Source organism: Penicillium solitum, assembly GCF_028829755.1.
Source record: "Penicillium solitum strain IBT 25940 chromosome Unknown utg000008l_segment0_segment0, whole genome shotgun sequence".
In the NCBI taxonomy this organism is placed as follows: Eukaryota; Fungi; Ascomycota; class Eurotiomycetes; order Eurotiales; family Aspergillaceae; genus Penicillium; species Penicillium solitum.
In genome coordinates, this window is record NW_027072127.1 from 3,305,129 (window position 1) to 3,322,441 (window position 17,313).

Here is a 17,313-nt window from a genome sequence, read left to right on the forward strand (position 1 = left end):
GCTCAAGATGCGAGACCAATGAAGAGCTGATCATGCAAATTGCTTAAAGGAGAGACTACAAGAAACTAGACATTGTAATGTATGGTATTTGGCATGAATGCCAGAAGGTGCTAAAAAAACATGAAAATCGCAAGACCAGCATCGCCCCCCAGGGAGCTCGACGAAGGAAAATAGCGAAATTGTTGAAAGAGGTCAGGCTCTGAAATGAAATCTATGTACGTCACAGGGCGGGAATATGACCTTAAACCTCCCGCACACTTGGGGAAGATACAGCCCCGGAGTCTTGTGAGTTCCGACCCCGAAGGCTGAGGTTTCCGATGCGTTGGACCAGGTTGCTGCCCACAGCATCAACTGCACCCTTGGGCGCAAGCAAGGTCGGGCCTAGAGCGGCAGCTTCTTGGACTCTGAAGAGTTTGATGGCTGTGCCATTCCAGACACCAACTGTTCCCGGGGTTGCACCAGAAGCGGAACCGACTACCATCTCGCTGGAGAAGATGAAGCCCCACAGGAGCGATTCGTACCAGCCCATGGAAAGTGCAGACCACTCGAATGATTGCACGCGAACAGGGGTTGGTTCAGAGATTATGCTTGTAACCTCAGGCTCTTCAGCAAACGATGGAAGATTGTGGATTAGTGTACGGGCCTCTGGGCTAACTGCGCTTACAAGCGCTGCATCGGGAATATGAGGTGCAATGGCTGAGATGATGGTGAGGATCGTGTGCAAAGGAAGCTCAGGCAACCAGGACTCGAGCTGGGAAGTATTGTTAGTAGCGGAACATTTAGCGGAAAGGTGGTTTGGTCTACATAGACTTACCCATGGGACGGTTGGTGTGAAGCCACTAGCAGAAGGGGTGAATATGGCGGACATGCTTGTCTGACTGGTCATGCTGTTCTGTCGGGAGAAAGGAGGATGCCCAGCAGGTTTCTTTCCCCGTGCCTTTTCGGACATTGCTCGCACCTGCTGGACTCCGTTCTCGTCCATGGTAGATGTCGTGGAAGGTCTCCGTGAGGTTTGAGCTGAGAATGATGATTGAGATGGAGTCTGTACCCCCTCTTCCTCACGCTCATCATCGGAGTCGTCGCCGCCAATTGCAAATGGGCTGTTCTCTTCGGGAATTCTAGTCAACGGTGACCGGGCACCTGAAGGAGTGTGTAAATCTTCCTCTGACTGTGAAAGTGTAGGACTGATGGCAACATCTGAAGAACTGCCAGCTTTCCTCTTCTCATTCTGTCGCTCGATCTCTTGCTGGCCACTCTCGAGAGTGAAAGCCCGCACGGCTTCAAAGCGTTGCTTATATTTCAGTATCGAGTAGACGAGATATGGGTTTTCTAGAAAAAGTCAGAAACGGCTTGGCTGAAAGAGAAGACCTGGGTAGGGGATTTACCGGTGAACTTGTGCTCGAGAATAATGTTGATGAAATCAAGCAACGATGCAAGAAGGGTATGGTTGGTTTCGTTCGCCAACAAGAAGCTGGGCGAAGACATGGAAGAGAAAAGTTGAATGACTTTCGAGCAGGCACTCGGAGAGATGTGTTCAATATAGGGAGCAAGGTTATTGAGGATAATCAACAGCGCAGGATACACAGTATCCAGATTTCCCTTGCTGGTTGTCATCAACGTGTGAATGGACTGCGGCGGTTAGTATGGTATTATGCTTTTAGATGGGATAAATGACAAACCATGATCAAATAGTCGGCATAAGACCCCCGGAACTTGAGTAGTCGGATCGATTGGGGTAAGGTCTCTTGAGCCTCGAAACTGTTGTTCAGGCTCTTCCCAAACGTGGGTTCCGCGCTCATTGTTTGAAGGATGAAAACGCACATCCGGACTACTCCTTGTTTGGAAGGATCCACTCTATACTCCATGGCATAGAATATACATAGAACAAGGAAGTCATGGGAGCGATTCGAGTCGATGATAAATGACCGGAACCTTTTGTTGCATTGCAAAGTCTCCCAGAAAAGGACCAACATCTCAGGGGCCCATTTCACTGATCTTTGACTCCCAGGAAGATAAGAAGCAGTAGCTTGCATCTGGTTTGATCGATTAGCACAATATTTCAACATATAATTTAGCAGAGAATAGATACCGGCTGATTCAGAATTCTCGTCATGCCATCCACCAGGAATTGGAAGTCTTGAGGTCTATGTAGCCTGCCGAAGTAATGGCGATAATAATTCTTCGGTGGAGTCCCACGACCGTCTTCTGGAATGGGATACAATAAGAGAACAAGGAGAAGTTGGACGCAATAGATCACCAATATCTGCCTCGGATCTTTCCAAACAACATGGTCGTATGGGACTCTCCACGACGCAGGGTTATACTTCATTGCCTGTTTTGGATTAGTATGGCTCCCACCGCCGATCGAGTGGAACATAGCATACCGTGTTGAGAAGAGAGCAAAGGAGGGTCAAGACAGCCTGCTTATCTTGGCAAGTTGTGATGTAAGTAATTGCCTTGACACCTTGGACTGGCAATGTATCTATAACCAGTCAGTAAATGTGGTAGTAATTTGGTTGCACCAGACTCCGGACTCACTAGATGGCAAATACATGGCCTTTCCGGTCAGAGTAAGCATAAGCCGGAGAATCTCGCACCGGTTGCTCTCTAATGTTTTGTTGGTCCCCATAGCTGTGTTGCAGCCAACACCACTCTGCCAAATCGAAAAAGAGACCTTGCTCTTTGCAGTTGGCAGTCGAGGAATTGTAAAGTCGGCAAAGAAGAGCAAGTCCATCAATGTGTCTATCAACTCTTCGGCAAGAGGCTTGACATCTTCGTAATCCTCTGCGCGCGGTGATCTTGCCTCTTGGTTATCCTCCGGCTGTGCTTCGTCAAAGAGGACCTCTCCAGCAATCTGTGATTGTCTGGTCCTTCTCTTTCGGCGTGCCCAGAAGAAATTATCCTCCCATTCCTCCAGATGTTCCGCCTCGTAAACATAGGGGAGGAGACGAGTGAGGATCCGAATGCAGTTGAGGACATCACGCTCGGGGGCAAGATCGGGGTCGGGAAACGAGGGATGGTTTTTCAATACAGTTAGCCGCGAGGTGACTGCGAGTAGGAGTGTTTGGAAGTTGGGCAAGGCGTGATCGCGCGTGCGCCGTATGTCAGCGGGCGTGAAAAGGCTGAAGACATCTTCGGTTGATTCAGGAAGTTCCCAGAACTGCCAGCGTGGTTAGCCTCTGAGTCTCTAGAACAGATAGTCAATTTGTATTAGAACGTACTCTGGTCCAGTAGGGGTCGTCTGCGGGGATCTCCTGTTCCTCCGAGAGGCGGAAGATGCCCTGTTTGAAGACAAGCTTGGACTCCGAAGCTCCCATAGCGGAAGGAAGCTGGTAATCACGCCGTTGTGGGCTTCATGCAGGATTTCACAGCAAATGTCAATGTGTGGGTGAGGCGAGGGCGCTATCTGGCTGTTTATTTGCCAAGTGCTAGGAGTGGTTGGCGGTCCTAATCATCCGGGCGCGGGATCTTGGCCTGGAACACGGGGTATGGCAGATCAGCCAAATGCCACCAGTGCGATTCACAGTGGACTATATGATGAGAGATTACAGGAGAATGCTAACTTGTCTCATATATAGATCCCTTATCTGCATATGTACATTCTTACCATTTGTTGGCATGTTTCTATCAAAAGGCTCTTTTAGCATCATCCATACTAGCTAAGATACCCTACGGCCCCCGATTTTTATAAACTACACAGATATATGTCAAAGGAAAGCCGAAACCAGCTTGTAATAATAAACCTTGAATTGGTATCCTTGTAATACATTGTGAATGAAACAACCGCTATGACAGTAAACACCAAAACCATGAATGACCCAAGCGCCCGTTCGAGAAATTGTTCAAAATCTGCATAGAATTAGAGGGCTCCTCCACTGGCCGACAGTCGCCGGCTCCTCTCATAAAGCCACTTGTTCTTGACTCCTAGACTCCCCCGTTTCCCCATAAGAGGAGAAGGTGTACTTGGGCCCATGCTCATGGTTGACTCCCCAAAGGAGTTACTTCGAGCCAGAGGGGATGCAGATGATCCAAAGCTCTGGCGTTGAATAGATTCTCTGCCTCCATTTGACATTGCTTTGTAAAGCAGAGGGCTGGAGGCAGGTGAGAAGGGTGTGCTGATCGAAGAGCGTCGCTCAGAAAAGCTTGCGTTCGCGGACATGGGGGAGGACTGTCTGCTGGCAGGACTGGCCTTACGTGAAGTGGAAAGCCGGTATCTGGGCGGGGTGACAAATGTCGTCCCAGGGGTTGCTGGTGGTGTCACAGCAGGATCCAAACCAAGAAGCGAGCGTTGGGTGGGGGTAAGGGGAATGTCGGAGAGGTCGTCCTTGGGCCGGAAGAGTGGGTAGAGCGCCACTAGAATATTGAAAATGAAGAAGAGCTGAAGAATGAATAGCGGAACTTCTTGATACATATGGTTGGTATCAAAAATTTGGCGTGAGCTTAAACGAGCTTGTTAGCACGCGACGCGACGCACCAGAGTTCTTATCGCACTCACTAGGTTTTGAAGGTAGATCCAAATGTCCAGCTCAATACCAATGCTGCACTGTTCCAGACCAGCTTCTTCACATTTTTCTGATCAAATGTAGCTGCATTTTGACGTCGGACGATCTCATCCAGCTGAGGGTGTCGCCATTTTCCAGGGGTCAGGGTACCCTCTGGGGTGGGAGGAGCGATCGGAGGTGTCGCTCTCGGGGTGGAAGGAAGAGATTGAGTCGCCATTGGTAATAAGGTGATGATGTCGGGAGTGAAGAACGAGGTGAAATTGACTCGAGACTGGAAATCGTGATGTCAGCCACTGATCCATCCGTAGTTGTTCAGACTGTTTTTTTCGAGGTCTTTTTGGCAATAAATAGGGATTGGACTCACTAATATTGCGAACTTGTTCAGTACTTACCTGGGAGGAAACAAACACTAGAAGCTGTTAGTTAGTAATGCGCATAGCTATGAACAATTGTTCTTTCAGAAAATCATTATTGTTGTTAGCTATAAGTTGACGATCCCAAAGTGACTGTGCTCGGCGGTCGAGGAAGGGGTTGCACGGGCATAAGTTGACCCGGCCAAGCTGACACACCCCTTATCGCCGTGCCCCTCAACGTCATAGCCGCTGATTGTTGACACTTCTTCCTCTCCAAATTGACCAACTAAAATGGCTGCTGATACTTCACTTGTGGAGAAGCTTGATGCTTTGGTGGCTGATATACTCGCCGACTGGAATATCTATACTACCCTTGTCGCCGGGATTGTCGTCGCCTTTGCGGTTTACTCTGTCATCTCGTCTAAGGATCCAGATGTGCATCCGTTCCTACTTGCTCGCCAATCGACAGCTGCCCCAATCCGTCAGCAGGGTGAATCTGCTACTTACAGGTGCCTGGAAACCCCACATGGATTACCTCTCCGCTTCGGCCTGAATGTCAAGGATCCGGGCGCCCCGAAATGGACCGGCGGTCGAAGAGGAGATCTACGTGACATTTGGAAGACCGCCGTGCGTGGAGCTCTGAATGAGGACGGTACCCTTTCGGGAAAGCAAGGCAAGATCTACACTGTTTTAGGTCGAAAGGCCATCGAACACTCTTTGGACCAGGTGACACAAGAAATCAATGTTATCGGTCATCATCTCCAAAACTCTGGCGTAAAGACGGTGGCTGTTTGCCTTACGGACTCCATCGAGCTTTTAGCTACAATCTTCGGTACGTGTATTATTATTCCATGCCTGAGTCTCGATATCTAACCTTACGCAATCTAGCTGGCGCTTTCTATGGATTCAAGACAGTCATTGTGCCGCACAACCTTCCAGCAGAGACATTATCAGCGCATCTACAAAAGGCAAAAGCGGATGTTCTTATTGCTGAAGCCGGATCTCTCGACGTCTCTGCTGTTGCTAAGGGTAATGATCAATTGTCGCTCGTCCTTTGGGTCGCCAAGTATGGCAATCGGCACATGGATTGGAACGCACTTCCCGAAAACGTCAAGGATAAGCTGAAGGTTGCAGTTTGGCATGAACTGGTCGAGGAGTTTAAGGAACTTGCTAGCTATGATGTTCCTGAGTACGACCCAAAGACAGAAACCCCTGCTGTCAACACTGTTTGGCCGTCTTCCTCACAATCCGGCCAATTTATCGATTTCCAGCCAGAGGTAAGACCAACCCAACTCGTGTGATATCACCTTGACTAACATTCAACTAGAACCTTGTGTCTGCCATTGGAGCCATCACCTCCACTCTCCCTCGCACCCAGCGTTTCAAACCAACCGATATTGTTCTTTCTATCGACTCTCTTTCTCGGTCCTACCCGCTCTGCACAACTTTGGCTGCACTGTTTGCCAACTCATCCATCGCCCTTAACTCTGTCGCCGGAGAGAATGTCGATTTTGCTTTGGCTACGGCTGGCGTGTCTCCTACAGTCATTGTTGCTTCATCGCAGACCATGGCCGAGTACCACGAGAATATCATGCGCCCGCACACTGGTATCCTTGCCTCTCTTGGACGCTGGCTTCAGGCACGGACGTTAGATGCAGGAAACATGCCGACACGCAACTTTTTCAGCCAATTGGCTCGTGTCAGTCCGACTTCTGAGCTTTCGCTAGATGAAGTGCGCTTGCTTTGCATTTCCCACCGTATTGACGGCAACCCTGCCGCCCATCTTACCTCTGAGCAATTGACCGAGCTTAGAATCTTCACTGGGGCTCGGGTTGTGTATGCCTTGACCGGTCCCGGGGTTGCTGGTGCGATTGCCCAAACAAATGCCTTTGATTATAGATGCCTCACCGGTCCTAGCCACTTTGGCGCTCCATTGAGTAGCACTGAAATTACTCTGACCAATGTCCCCAAAGACTCCCCCGACGGCACGGAAGAAGGACAGGTATGTCATGCTCAATTCCACCACTTGCATATAAAACTAACATTTGCGTCCAGCTCACCGTCTCTGGCCCTGCTGTTGTCGGCGGCACCACTGCTCTTCCCGGCCGAGCCCGCATCGGCAAGGACCACACCTTGGAATTGTCTTCCTGAGCGTGTCAATCCCAAAATGGCCGTTTGAAATAGCATTTCCTTAAAGTGTACTTGAAAATTGAACTCCCGGGGTGTTTGGTAATGAAATCGACCAAAGTATTGCGTATATCTGAAATAGCACCTAACGGGGTCAGATGTGGCAATAAATAAAATATCTATTCTCTGAAATACACGGCCAGCTCAAAAATATCTGGGAAGTACAATAATATACATGCCGATGTGGCTTAATCAAAATCACAACAAAAGCTCAAGCGTTTTGCTCAACCTTTTCTTTGGGCTTTTCCGCAAGCAATTGCTTAACCACGTTGTCTGACAGCACGTCGGCGTTCTTGACTTTCTGCAACTGCGAAATCAGGACAGGCTTAAGCTGATCACAGCGGGCCTTGAAATTCCCAGTGTCTTGTGATGCCTTGGGCAACCTAAGGGCCAAAACCATGCCGTTGTAAAGGGCAAGGTTCTCCTCGACTCTCTCAATGTTTTCAAAGCCAGTGGCCGCATCGTCCCTGAAATTTCCTCGGGACCAGGCTGCATCAAGCTTCTGAGCGTAACCACGGACGAGGGCAATATCGGCCTCCTTGGCCTCCTTGGTTGTCGCACAGGCGGCACTGAGTTCCAAAAGCGTGCCGATAACGAAAGGTTGGTGCTTGGGGTCATCCTCGATGTTCTGAACGGAGTGTTCATCGGCATCCATCAGGCTAGCTGCCTCTCTCGCCAGTTTCAGAGCCTTGGTGGTTTGGATTCCACTGAAATCCGCTTTCGCGGCTGTCTTGTGAAGCTCGAAGAACAGACGGCGAGCGATGTTCCTGTTGCTGAGAGTCAGGCCGGTGCGCTGAGACTGTTTGGCGCACTCGATAATGGTTGAAAGCTTGCCAGCGTCGCTGGTCTTGCGAATGATGAACTCCCATCGGTCGGGGTTGATGGCATAGTTTGACATCCGGAGGCCACTCAGGTATGGGAAAAGGTTGCTGAAGTTCTTGGTCGCGACCATCAGCTTGAGAACCTCGAGAGCGTCTTTCTTCGATGGCAGATCGTGGTGCTTCTTGGGCGTTAGGGTGAACTCTTCGGTCTCGCCGATCTTCACGGTAATAGGCTCATTTTCCAATTGTTTGGCGTATTTCTCTCTGAACACGCTCTTTCTCTGTCGCTTGGGGAGAGCAAGGGGAATGAACAGTTCATTGCGGAACCGCTCAAGAGCTTCGTCTAACTCGGGGGAGGATGTTGAGGTAAAGGTTGGGATTGCTGTTCCGGTGGTCTCCGATGAGAATTTGATACTATGACGGATAGATTAATACATACCTGAGTTCGAACCGTAGCTGCGGGCCTGCATCGGTCTCAGAATGGACTGGCGCACCGAGCTGGTGGTGCTCTGGCGGAAGAGCCTGCTCATGGCGATTTGCGCCATAATGTGTGATCAGGGGATATGTATGAAGCGACACAGGGTATTATAGTAGTAACCGATCGAATAATAGGCTTCCACCAAAGCAAGAACAATAAAACGAGGTTGATTGGTATCCTGGAGTTGGAGGAGAAAAAAGAATCGCTGTTATCTGCAACCCGAACGGGCAATTGGAGGCTTGGCGGAAATTCTGCCGATCCGGCCAAAACTCGACTCCGACTTTCTTGACTTGACATCCTCATCACAAACATGGCGGCTCTACCAGCAATGCGCCCGCTGGGCTGCTTGAGATCTTTGGTGCAGGCTTCAGCACCTATGCAACCCTTCATCAACCGTCGATTCATCTCGACGGCCTATTCAAAGAGGCCCGAACGGGTACCTCTTCCCCCGAACATGCCTGAGCAATTCCTATCCCAAATACCTCTTCGCTTCCGCCCGGATCCTGGTATGTCCTATTCAATTGAGTGAAAATGACACGAGCTTTACTAATTGCCGCTATCTTATGTAGAGCGCGAGCCCCTCAAGATCTACCCTGCTCCGCCATCCGCTCGCAAAGCATGCCAGGACCCCATCGGAGCGGTTACCGAATCGCAATTGGCAGTCCTCGACCCCACGGGTGAGCGCAAGGCAATGTTCGACTACCGACGAAACCCGCGCAGTGTCAAGACCGGCGATATCGTACGAGTGACATTCAAGAACGGCGACCCATTCAACGGAATTGTTCTCAGCATCAAGTTGCGCGGAATTGAAACATCCTTCCTCATGCGTAACGAACTCACCCGTGTCGCTGTTGAGATGTCGGTCAAGGTCTTCAGTCCCAACGTGAACAGCGTGGAGATTGTCCAGCGATCGGAGAAGAAGCGCAGAAGAGCGAGATTGTACTTCTTGAGAGACCGCAAGCACGACCGTCGCAGCGTGGAGAACGTTGTGGCCAGCTATGTTCGCCAGAAGAAGGCCTTCTTGGGTGGCGGCAATCGTCGGCGGTGATTGAGTTAGAGGGCGTCCGGCGTGACCCTCATTTGCATACGCGTGGCTGTATTACTACCTATCATTTTGTACTTCATCTGTGTTTATAAATTGCGATATCAAATACAACTTTGAGCCCTTCTATTCTAACGCCTATCCATCTCACAACATGCTTGTTTGCACTCGCCGCTTTCTGACTCTTCAACACTCCGGCAATCTTGATTTTGCTCTTAACCACTCGTCGACGTGCTGGATGATCACTCGATTTCTGCCTTAAAACAAGGAATACACGTCTATGTCTAAGTTGGATAAAGGAAGTTCCACACAGGAAGTACCTTCTTCCAATTCACCGAGAGCTCATATCAAACGGCAAGAGGCTTTGAGGGTTGTCCCTTGCAATACGTTCTTATTTTCTCTTAATATGCCGTCCGCAGTTCGGCAATTTGATAAAAGCAATTCAGTTCAGTCCTTCCATACCTGGAAGAAAAGCCTCATCTGCACATCTTGGTGAACGAATGTATCACGCCCTTCATCCAGAACGAGGATTCTCAGGCCATTCCCAGTATCCGGCCCTACTCCCAGTGTATCAATTTTCCCATTGGAATCTCGCGAGTCGACAAACCCCTTTCCCTCATTTGCATATATCAAGACTGCCGATGCAGTCTTGGAGTCCATATGGTTGCTGAAGAAGAGATCTTTCTCGAGAAACAATTGTTTTCCATGCTGTGAATAAGTTAGTACAGCCATGGGAATTGAAGCGCACAGCACTTGCAATGAGGATGGCCATGACTTCATTTTCGAGGCCCCTGTCATCCTGTGCATACGCTCGGTGGAATACAGCTCCGTTTGGGGTGTTCATTGTTTCTGTAACTCCGCCAGCGGGAATTTTTATAATAGAACGCTCGAGTCTCCCGGGGAGATGTTGACAGGTTAAATGGTTGTGATATAAGAAGGAATGCGGAGTGTTGCACATACGGGGGTATTCCCGTTTTCTTTCAGCAGTCAAGCGAGGGAAGGAGATTCGATCAAAGCTTGCTCTGCATGGTATATCATATCTAGTCTTGTGTGTTCTTCTAGTTATGTTTCGTACAACCAGCAACAATGACCCGTGACGCCCAGCCATGGTACAGATACGGATTCTATCTTCTTGTCCAACAAGGATGTGAGTAATGCCATCTCACCCATAGTCATTCCCCGTATGTGGCAATCCAATGGTATCCCGCATACTACAGTAGAGTCAATATCGCACTGGGTCGCGCATTGGTCGTACTACCCTTTAAATTCCATTGGGGCTCCTAGTATGAAGAAAGTCTCTTACCATGGAAAAAAACGAAAATAACTCGAGAAAGCTAGCGAACTATTTCCTCTTATCTTGGGGGCTACTGTGCCTTCATATAATCTCGCGAATATAATTCAAGGGTCACTTGTGCAATTGAATTCAGATACACAATATAAATACTTTAATACCATCCACTCCAATGTTGTATATTCGTAGATGCATGATCATAAATAGGGAAATCTAGTACTCAATAGATGTATCGGAAGCTATTGGAAACCGTTAGTATTTTTCTTAAAGGAAGTAAAGACAACAAAAGAGACATACTTCAGGTTTTCACGGTCCGTCAAATCCAAAAAGGCAGTTGCGTCCAGATCCCTTCCCTCGAGACCACCCTCCATCTGGGACTGGATGCGATCGCGCTTCTGATTTTCCCAGCGGAGCAGTAGACCAAGGATGCTGATTAAAACGGCTTCGATCAGGTGGGAGACGATCATGGACCAGATGCCGAGCGGGTAGGTAGGTCTATGGTTCGAATTAGTTCTCTAGCCTTGAAAATAAGCAGAACTATTCCCGAGAAAAAAACGTACGATTGTTCGGTTTTATAGAAGAACGGCCCAGCAATGTTTCCAGTGCAGTACCCCAGGAAGAGCACAGCGTTGGTGACCACTTTCTTGGTATGACCTGTTCCACAATAGCGTTAATCTCTGTGATATTTTGAATTGAGTATCAACTGAAGAGAGGTGACACTTACCAGCAGTGTTGGCCATTTGCATACTCAAAACGAGGACAAATGCCGCATTGTATGGGCCTGTCAGGTAATAGCAAATCAAGCGACCCACACTGTGTTCGATGGGAACAAAGCGAAGACCGAATGAGCCGGCAAGATTAGGAAGCAGGAAAATGAGGATGAAAATGCATCGTCGATTTTCAAAGCGGTCGTTGAGGTAAACACATGTTAAAATCGAGATAGCAATGATAAAGCCGTACGGAATCTATGGTTCGTATCGTGTTAGCTGAATACGATATGGCTATCAAATTAGTCTTACCTGCATAAGAGTGGTCACCAATGTTGAGAACCCGAACCCTTTAATAATGATGGTGCCAAAATTAGAGATACCACCGTTGGGAATATTGCCTGTGTAGATGTTAGTTACGAGAATGGACTTTAACATGAAACAGGTCACATACAAACCATGCCAAGGATGAAGAAGATGTAGAGCTTGTAGTCCATGAAAGCCTCCAAGATCTGATATGGCTTGAGATGTTTGTTCTCGACACCAGTCTGGTTTTCCCGTAGACGCTCAACAGCCATACGCCGCTCTCTCTTGGTAAGACCTTTTGCTGTAACGGGTGAATCTGGAAGGAAGATAAACATGACAATACCCCAGGTAGAACACAGGGCACCACTAAACAAGGTTAGTGAAATGGAAAGTTTCAATGGGGGCGAGAGGAGAATAAACATACATCACGATAAACTCGTATTTCCATGACGGGAGTGCACCTTTCAGATGACCAATTCCATATCCCAACAACCCACCCAATGCAATGCCGAGGCCATTCGCCGTATACCACAGTCCGAGACGCACTGGCTGTTCACGGCGGGTATACCACATGCTCGTGATGAGCATGAAAGCTGGGTCAGCGCAGGCTTCGGCGGCACCACCAAGGGCTCGAAGGACGGCGAGCGTCTCGAAGCTATTACAGGCAGCTTGGATCATGAGGAAGACACCCCTTCACGAGGAATGTTAGTATCTGGTTGCATTATCTTCGATATCAGTTCAACAAACCACATAAAAATATTGGCACCCAGATATTTCCCTAAAACAGGTATTAGATGAATATCTAGTCAAATTGCCAGGCTCGTAATGGGAGAATCATACCAATTGGAAGACGCTGCATCAGAAAGTTGGTAGGGAATGCCCATGCCAGGAAACCAAAATAGAAGATACTGCTCAGCCAGCTATATCGGGTTCCATGTAAATCGAGATCTTCCTGAATTCCAAAAATAGCAGCATAGCTCAGCGTTGTCTATTCCAAAATGGACGCTATTAGCACGGCTTTTCGGGAAAGAAGGAGTAAACAGCCAAATGATCCTCAATCAAAGAGACCGACTGACCTTATCAATGTAGAAGAATGCATAGCAAACTGCCAAATAGGGCAGGATCATGAAGTCAATCTTCCACAATAGCTTCCTGGCTTCCACAGGATCGACATCTTCGTGGAGCTCGTCCGGGTCATCAAACAGTGCCATAGCCGTGTCGCCATCAGCGTTTTTGGCAGACTTAAATTTGGAGTGTTCTTGGTTGGTTTCTGCATGGCTAATGGTGGGAACTTCGGCGATATTGGCCTTTGAGTCAACATTTTCTGGGGGGGCATTGTTAGCCATAGTGGAGTTGGTTATTTATATAGGAGAATGGATAATAAAGATATATGAAATTGGGCCAGAAGGAAAAAATATATATATATAACGTAGGACCAATGCTGGAATGACAAGAAATGTATAAAATGATAATAACAACCTCGGGGCGACCCCGAGTATCCCCCCTTGATTCAAGACAACTCTAGAAAGTCCTCAAAGAGCAGCCATCTCGTACTTCCCCGCGAATTTCAGAGCTTACCTGCCTCAAAGGGAATAGCTAAACGATCATCTGCGGGGAAGACCCCAGAATGGGGCCCCCACGCGGAGCCGACAGGTCGTATCGCTGGTTGATGCGGTCAAGACGTGGGGAAGGTTGGCCTTGGCTGACGAGTAGAGCAGAGTCAGATACAAAGTATAGTTCAATTCGGTTTATTGCGCTAATCCATCTTAACAAGTCTGGCTGAATGCTAAAGTTTGCTCAGCACAAAGGCTACTGTTTTGGTCGGTGGAAGTCCGAGGACTCGGGGATTATGCCGCTTGACTGATCACTTGTTGAAGTTACTACTTACCCCGACCCATTGCTGGGCGATATGCAGGCTCCTACACCGTTTGTCTCATACTAAAGTGGCGTAGGTTTTACCGAAGTTAGTCTCCAAACCTCGGTTTCTGAGGCCAAGTTTGAAATGGCAAAGGCAATGTGCCAAAATATATAGAGAACAACAAAAGAAGAAGGATAAGGGGAAAATTTGTTTATAAGGCGGTCATATATGGATGAATGACAGCAATGGTTTCACCTTAGTCAAATATTCCATACAATAATTTTCGGGAAAGACAAGACGCTCTTCTATAATAATGTCAAGAACCTTGGAGGTCCTCTTCGGCATTTATAACGCCAAGGTCCACTTAAGCCGCTAGGTAAGCTATGATTGCCGAGGTAGTGTGAACCTTGTTTTAATATATACTGGATGACATTAGACGTTATCTATTTAATTATCAACTACTAATAAGTCGAATTAGGCTTAGAGGTCGTAGGGCATATCCGTGGATATATAATTTACTATGCTATGTTGGCAGTACCGGAATGCGATGATTTCGAAATTACTGATGTCGCGAGAGTAAACTATAATTGGAACAGGTGTCAACGTGTGGGTAGTTTGTGTATATATACAGCTGTCTAGCATTCTCTTGTAGTTTGCATCGGTCCAAGATAGAGACCAGAACTTACGAGATATAGATGCTGACTAGATCTTATCCTTCGTGTGGCTTTTGGTCATATCCAGCAAATTTGCGTGCCGGGATCTTCTGCTCGAACATATGATCCAGCTGCTCAAAGGTCCTGCCTTTGGTCTCTGGTAAGCAGAAGTAAGTCCAGACACAGGCGACGATTGAGAATCCCCCAAATACGAAGCCTGTTTTGCCCCGAAGGTTACCTTCATCAGGGTTTATCATGTAAGGCACGGTAATCGTCATGATCAAAGTCCAGAAGCTTTGCGTGAAGAAACCAATGCTGACTCCGTATGACCGCAACCGAGTAGAAGACATCTCTCCACAGATCACGTATGCAAGAGGTCCAAGGGTGAGATCATAGAAGAAGTTCCAGACGATAATCAATACGCACTGCACCATAGCAATGGAGGAGTTGTAACCCGGTACAACGTCAAGAATACCAATGATGAAGAGAATGGCAGTGAGAACGAGCATGCCAGGGAAGAGAACTCTGCGACCGATGGTGTTGATGACCCACCAGGAGCAGATGTTTCCGAGCACACCAACTGCAGTCACACCGACACCCATGTCGAAAGATGAAGAGGTAGGGATGCCGGCGACTATAGTTGGAAAGATTCGTTAGTAAAGATAAATAACTCGTCAACTTGGGAGAACTTACTTTGGAAGAAGTAGGTTGAGTAGCTGAGAACAAAGTGGACACCACTGAAAGAGTTGATGGCCCAAACAGAAATGACAATCAGTGTTCGACGAAGGTCAGTTCCTCGGAAACAATCCAAATAGCTAGCGGAGGATGCTGATTCCTCTTCTACGCGAACTGTCTCTTGGATCTCAATGAGCCAGCTATCAATGTTTCCGCCAGTCTGGAATCGTTCAAGAGATTTCTTGGCTTCAGTATGCTTGCCCCTTTGGACGTACCAATATGGAGATTCGGGACAGAACCACACGCCAGAAAGAAGAATTGCCGGGAAAATCCACTGGAAAGCAAAGGGGATTCTGTAAGCAAAAGTATCTGATCGCGCACCGAAAGCCTTGATGAGACAGTTCCCGAGGAGCTGGCCGACCACAACAAAGAGATTGACCATGGCAATGGTAATTCCGCGAAGCACAACAGGGCAAGTTTCAGAACAGTAGGCACAAGCAGTGACGAGGAACATGCCAAGTGAGATTCCGTTGATCAATTTTCCAGCAAGTAGCACTCCTTTAGTGAATGCAAAGAACTGTAAGAAGATGGACCCACTGGAGATGATACATGCGATGGTCAAAGTCATCCTTCGACCTACGTAAGGCGAGGTAGAACCACATAGCAGACTTCCACCCATTCCACCAACCGTGGCAATCATGTTGAAAGCGGCTTGCCATTCCGCCGGAAGGATAGTCGTGCCATCAGACTGGGTATATCCAAACACTGCGCGGAACTCGGGAGCAGCAAGAAGGCCTCCGCTGATCTGCATATCGTAACCCCAGAGGATGGCAGAAAAGCAGAAGAACAGACTGTATAGCATGGCATTTCGGTAACTGGTAAGAGCCACCTTAAGGCTCATAACAGATCCGGAGACTTCACCAGACTGCTCTGACTTGTTTATATCGGTGAGATTCACTGTCGCCGGAGTAGCCTCCAGATGGACAGTTTCAACGGGTTTGTCTTGATCAAGACCCATAATGGGAGATCCAAAAAAGAGAGGGAAAAAAGGAAAAGAAGAAAAACGGATAGACAAGAGTGTCTGATGGAGAGTTGAAAAGAGAATCGATCAAGATAGTCCCAAAAGGTCCCCTGCTGTTAGGCAGGGGGTTTGGTAGATTTAATACTGCAGGCTTCTCATGCCATGTGCCTACTACTTCCGCATTCTTCTGGCCCGACTTCGGGGTACTGATTTTCGGCCCCGGGTCATACTAACAATCTGGGGAAGTTGGCTGACAAGTTAGCAGACGAGCTCGCTTCGCAAAAGGGGTAAAGATACAAGCTTGGACGAGAACAGACACTAACGGTCTTCCCGATACTCCCGTCTAGATCCACATGTCCACGTGATCTGATGGGATTGGACATCTTCATATTTTGTGGGTAACTGAAATCGTCTAAATGTGCTAAATCTTCAACGGCGCCGATTGACGCGGTGCCGATACTCCCGGCGGATGTTATTGGCTAAAGGAGATGAATTCTCTCCGCAACACCAACCCCACAAGGCATCGGCCCCGACAGACCCGTGATACAAGTTGGAGAAACGGGGATAACTACATGCCGAGTGCATAGAATATGTCAGATAATCCCAGTTGCGGTGCTTCCTAGGTCCCGACCTCATTTAGCCCAACGCTATGGTATAAAGGACGCAGAGTACCAAATCTGCTGCCACCTCCCTAGGCGACCTGAGAGTCAGAATTTATTCCCTTCAAAGTTCTATTCCACCACTATGAGCTCTCCCCAGGCCAAAGAGCTGGCCCGATTTTATGTACCCTGCGGGTTTTCGCTGGAATACCCTCCCCGCACGTTCTTATCATATCCCCTCTACATCTCTACTTCTCAATGGAGCATGAGAGTTCAATATGTCCCAGTCACCACCGGAGGCGCCATAGCTCAGTGAGAAGGCCCCCGACGAGGACTGGTATTAAGGTACCTGAAACAGGTGCCGTATACTGTCATGGTACATAGACACATGGTCATGCTCGCCTTTGTAAGTTTGATCCTAGAGAGCGTGTTGGCTGTTGTGTATTATTGCTGGTACCACGAATTATCTTGTTAGACTCGAAACGGCGATGTTGACTCTGATGGGCGGCTTCTGTCATCCACAGCCGACGAGTCATATTGCCTTGCTAGAGCTAGGGCCTCACCTGGAGCAGCTTTTACAGCGATGAATGACGATCCATGAACCCTCTGTTTCTCCTGGCGTTGAGAAGACACTGAGATTGATCATGAAAGCTCATGAGTTCTTCGAAAGTAAAGATGCGGACTTTGCTCCGTCCCAGGAGGGAGAACAACATCTCTCGGCTACGTGCTTCACCCTGCCTCACACCGTGTGTAGATGAAGGTCAGTAAGCAATATTAGCATAAAGCGCCGAGTCTTGGAAGAATCCACCGTGATATACAG

General features: G+C 48.3%; 8 protein-coding genes across 8 annotated transcripts; 2 read left to right on the forward strand and 6 right to left on the reverse strand.

Moving 5' to 3' along the window:
• Positions 1–241: 241 nt before the first annotated feature.
• On the reverse strand, positions 242–3,317 carry N7455_010559 (Hid1 family protein; the record flags this gene model as incomplete). Its single annotated transcript, XM_040954993.2, has 8 exons — positions 242–751; positions 815–1,329; positions 1,386–1,629; positions 1,680–2,033; positions 2,090–2,332; positions 2,385–2,482; positions 2,539–3,160; positions 3,222–3,317. The coding sequence occupies 8 exons, from the start codon at positions 3,315–3,317 to the stop codon at positions 242–244; spliced, it is 2,682 nt and encodes an 893-aa protein (XP_040814675.2).
• Positions 3,318–3,859: 542 nt separating this feature from the next.
• Positions 3,860–5,099, reverse strand: N7455_010560 (uncharacterized protein; the record flags this gene model as incomplete). Its single annotated transcript, XM_040954800.2, has 4 exons — positions 3,860–4,439; positions 4,496–4,773; positions 4,895–4,911; positions 5,072–5,099. The coding sequence occupies 4 exons, from the start codon at positions 5,097–5,099 to the stop codon at positions 3,860–3,862; spliced, it is 903 nt and encodes a 300-aa protein (XP_040814577.2).
• A 47-nt stretch (positions 5,100–5,146) lies between these two features.
• N7455_010561 (uncharacterized protein) lies at positions 5,147–7,006 on the forward strand (the record flags this gene model as incomplete). The annotated part of the gene is made up of 4 exons (XM_040954850.2): positions 5,147–5,687; positions 5,744–6,132; positions 6,183–6,857; positions 6,911–7,006. The coding sequence occupies 4 exons, from the start codon at positions 5,147–5,149 to the stop codon at positions 7,004–7,006; spliced, it is 1,701 nt and encodes a 566-aa protein (XP_040814697.2).
• Positions 7,007–7,253: 247 nt separating this feature from the next.
• N7455_010562 (uncharacterized protein) lies at positions 7,254–8,408 on the reverse strand (the record flags this gene model as incomplete). Its single annotated transcript, XM_040955031.2, has 2 exons — positions 7,254–8,245; positions 8,303–8,408. 2 exons carry the CDS (start codon positions 8,406–8,408, stop codon positions 7,254–7,256), a joined length of 1,098 nt encoding a protein of 365 aa, XP_040814567.2.
• Positions 8,409–8,638: 230 nt separating this feature from the next.
• On the forward strand, positions 8,639–9,505 carry N7455_010563 (mitochondrial 54S ribosomal protein bL19m). Its single transcript, XM_040955030.2, has 2 exons — positions 8,639–8,847; positions 8,911–9,505. Exons 1-2 carry the CDS (start codon positions 8,652–8,654, stop codon positions 9,387–9,389), a joined length of 675 nt encoding a protein of 224 aa, XP_040814656.1. The 5' UTR covers positions 8,639–8,651; the 3' UTR covers positions 9,390–9,505.
• A 325-nt stretch (positions 9,506–9,830) lies between these two features.
• On the reverse strand, positions 9,831–10,227 carry N7455_010564 (uncharacterized protein; the record flags this gene model as incomplete). Its single annotated transcript, XM_065606477.1, has 2 exons — positions 9,831–10,091; positions 10,132–10,227. 2 exons carry the CDS (start codon positions 10,225–10,227, stop codon positions 9,831–9,833), a joined length of 357 nt encoding a protein of 118 aa, XP_065460440.1.
• Positions 10,228–10,894: 667 nt separating this feature from the next.
• N7455_010565 (putative MFS allantoate transporter) lies at positions 10,895–13,033 on the reverse strand (the record flags this gene model as incomplete). Its single annotated transcript, XM_040954973.2, has 10 exons — positions 10,895–10,913; positions 10,972–11,169; positions 11,235–11,328; positions 11,399–11,639; positions 11,694–11,782; positions 11,836–12,053; positions 12,112–12,378; positions 12,435–12,465; positions 12,528–12,675; positions 12,764–13,033. 10 exons carry the CDS (start codon positions 13,031–13,033, stop codon positions 10,895–10,897), a joined length of 1,575 nt encoding a protein of 524 aa, XP_040814679.2.
• A 1,221-nt stretch (positions 13,034–14,254) lies between these two features.
• N7455_010566 (uncharacterized protein) lies at positions 14,255–15,891 on the reverse strand (the record flags this gene model as incomplete). Its single annotated transcript, XM_040954862.2, has 2 exons — positions 14,255–14,832; positions 14,892–15,891. 2 exons carry the CDS (start codon positions 15,889–15,891, stop codon positions 14,255–14,257), a joined length of 1,578 nt encoding a protein of 525 aa, XP_040814630.2.
• Positions 15,892–17,313: the final 1,422 nt, after the last annotated feature.

Bases quoted from the DNA above. Each gene is read 5' to 3' on its own strand.
- N7455_010563 (XM_040955030.2), top strand. From the start codon at position 8,652: ATGGCGGCTCTACCAGCAATGCGCCCGCTGGGCTGCTTGAGATCTTTG. The intron at 8,848-8,910 runs GTATGTCCTATT...TATCTTATGTAG, and splicing joins TCGCTTCCGCCCGGATCCTG to AGCGCGAGCCCCTCAAGATC.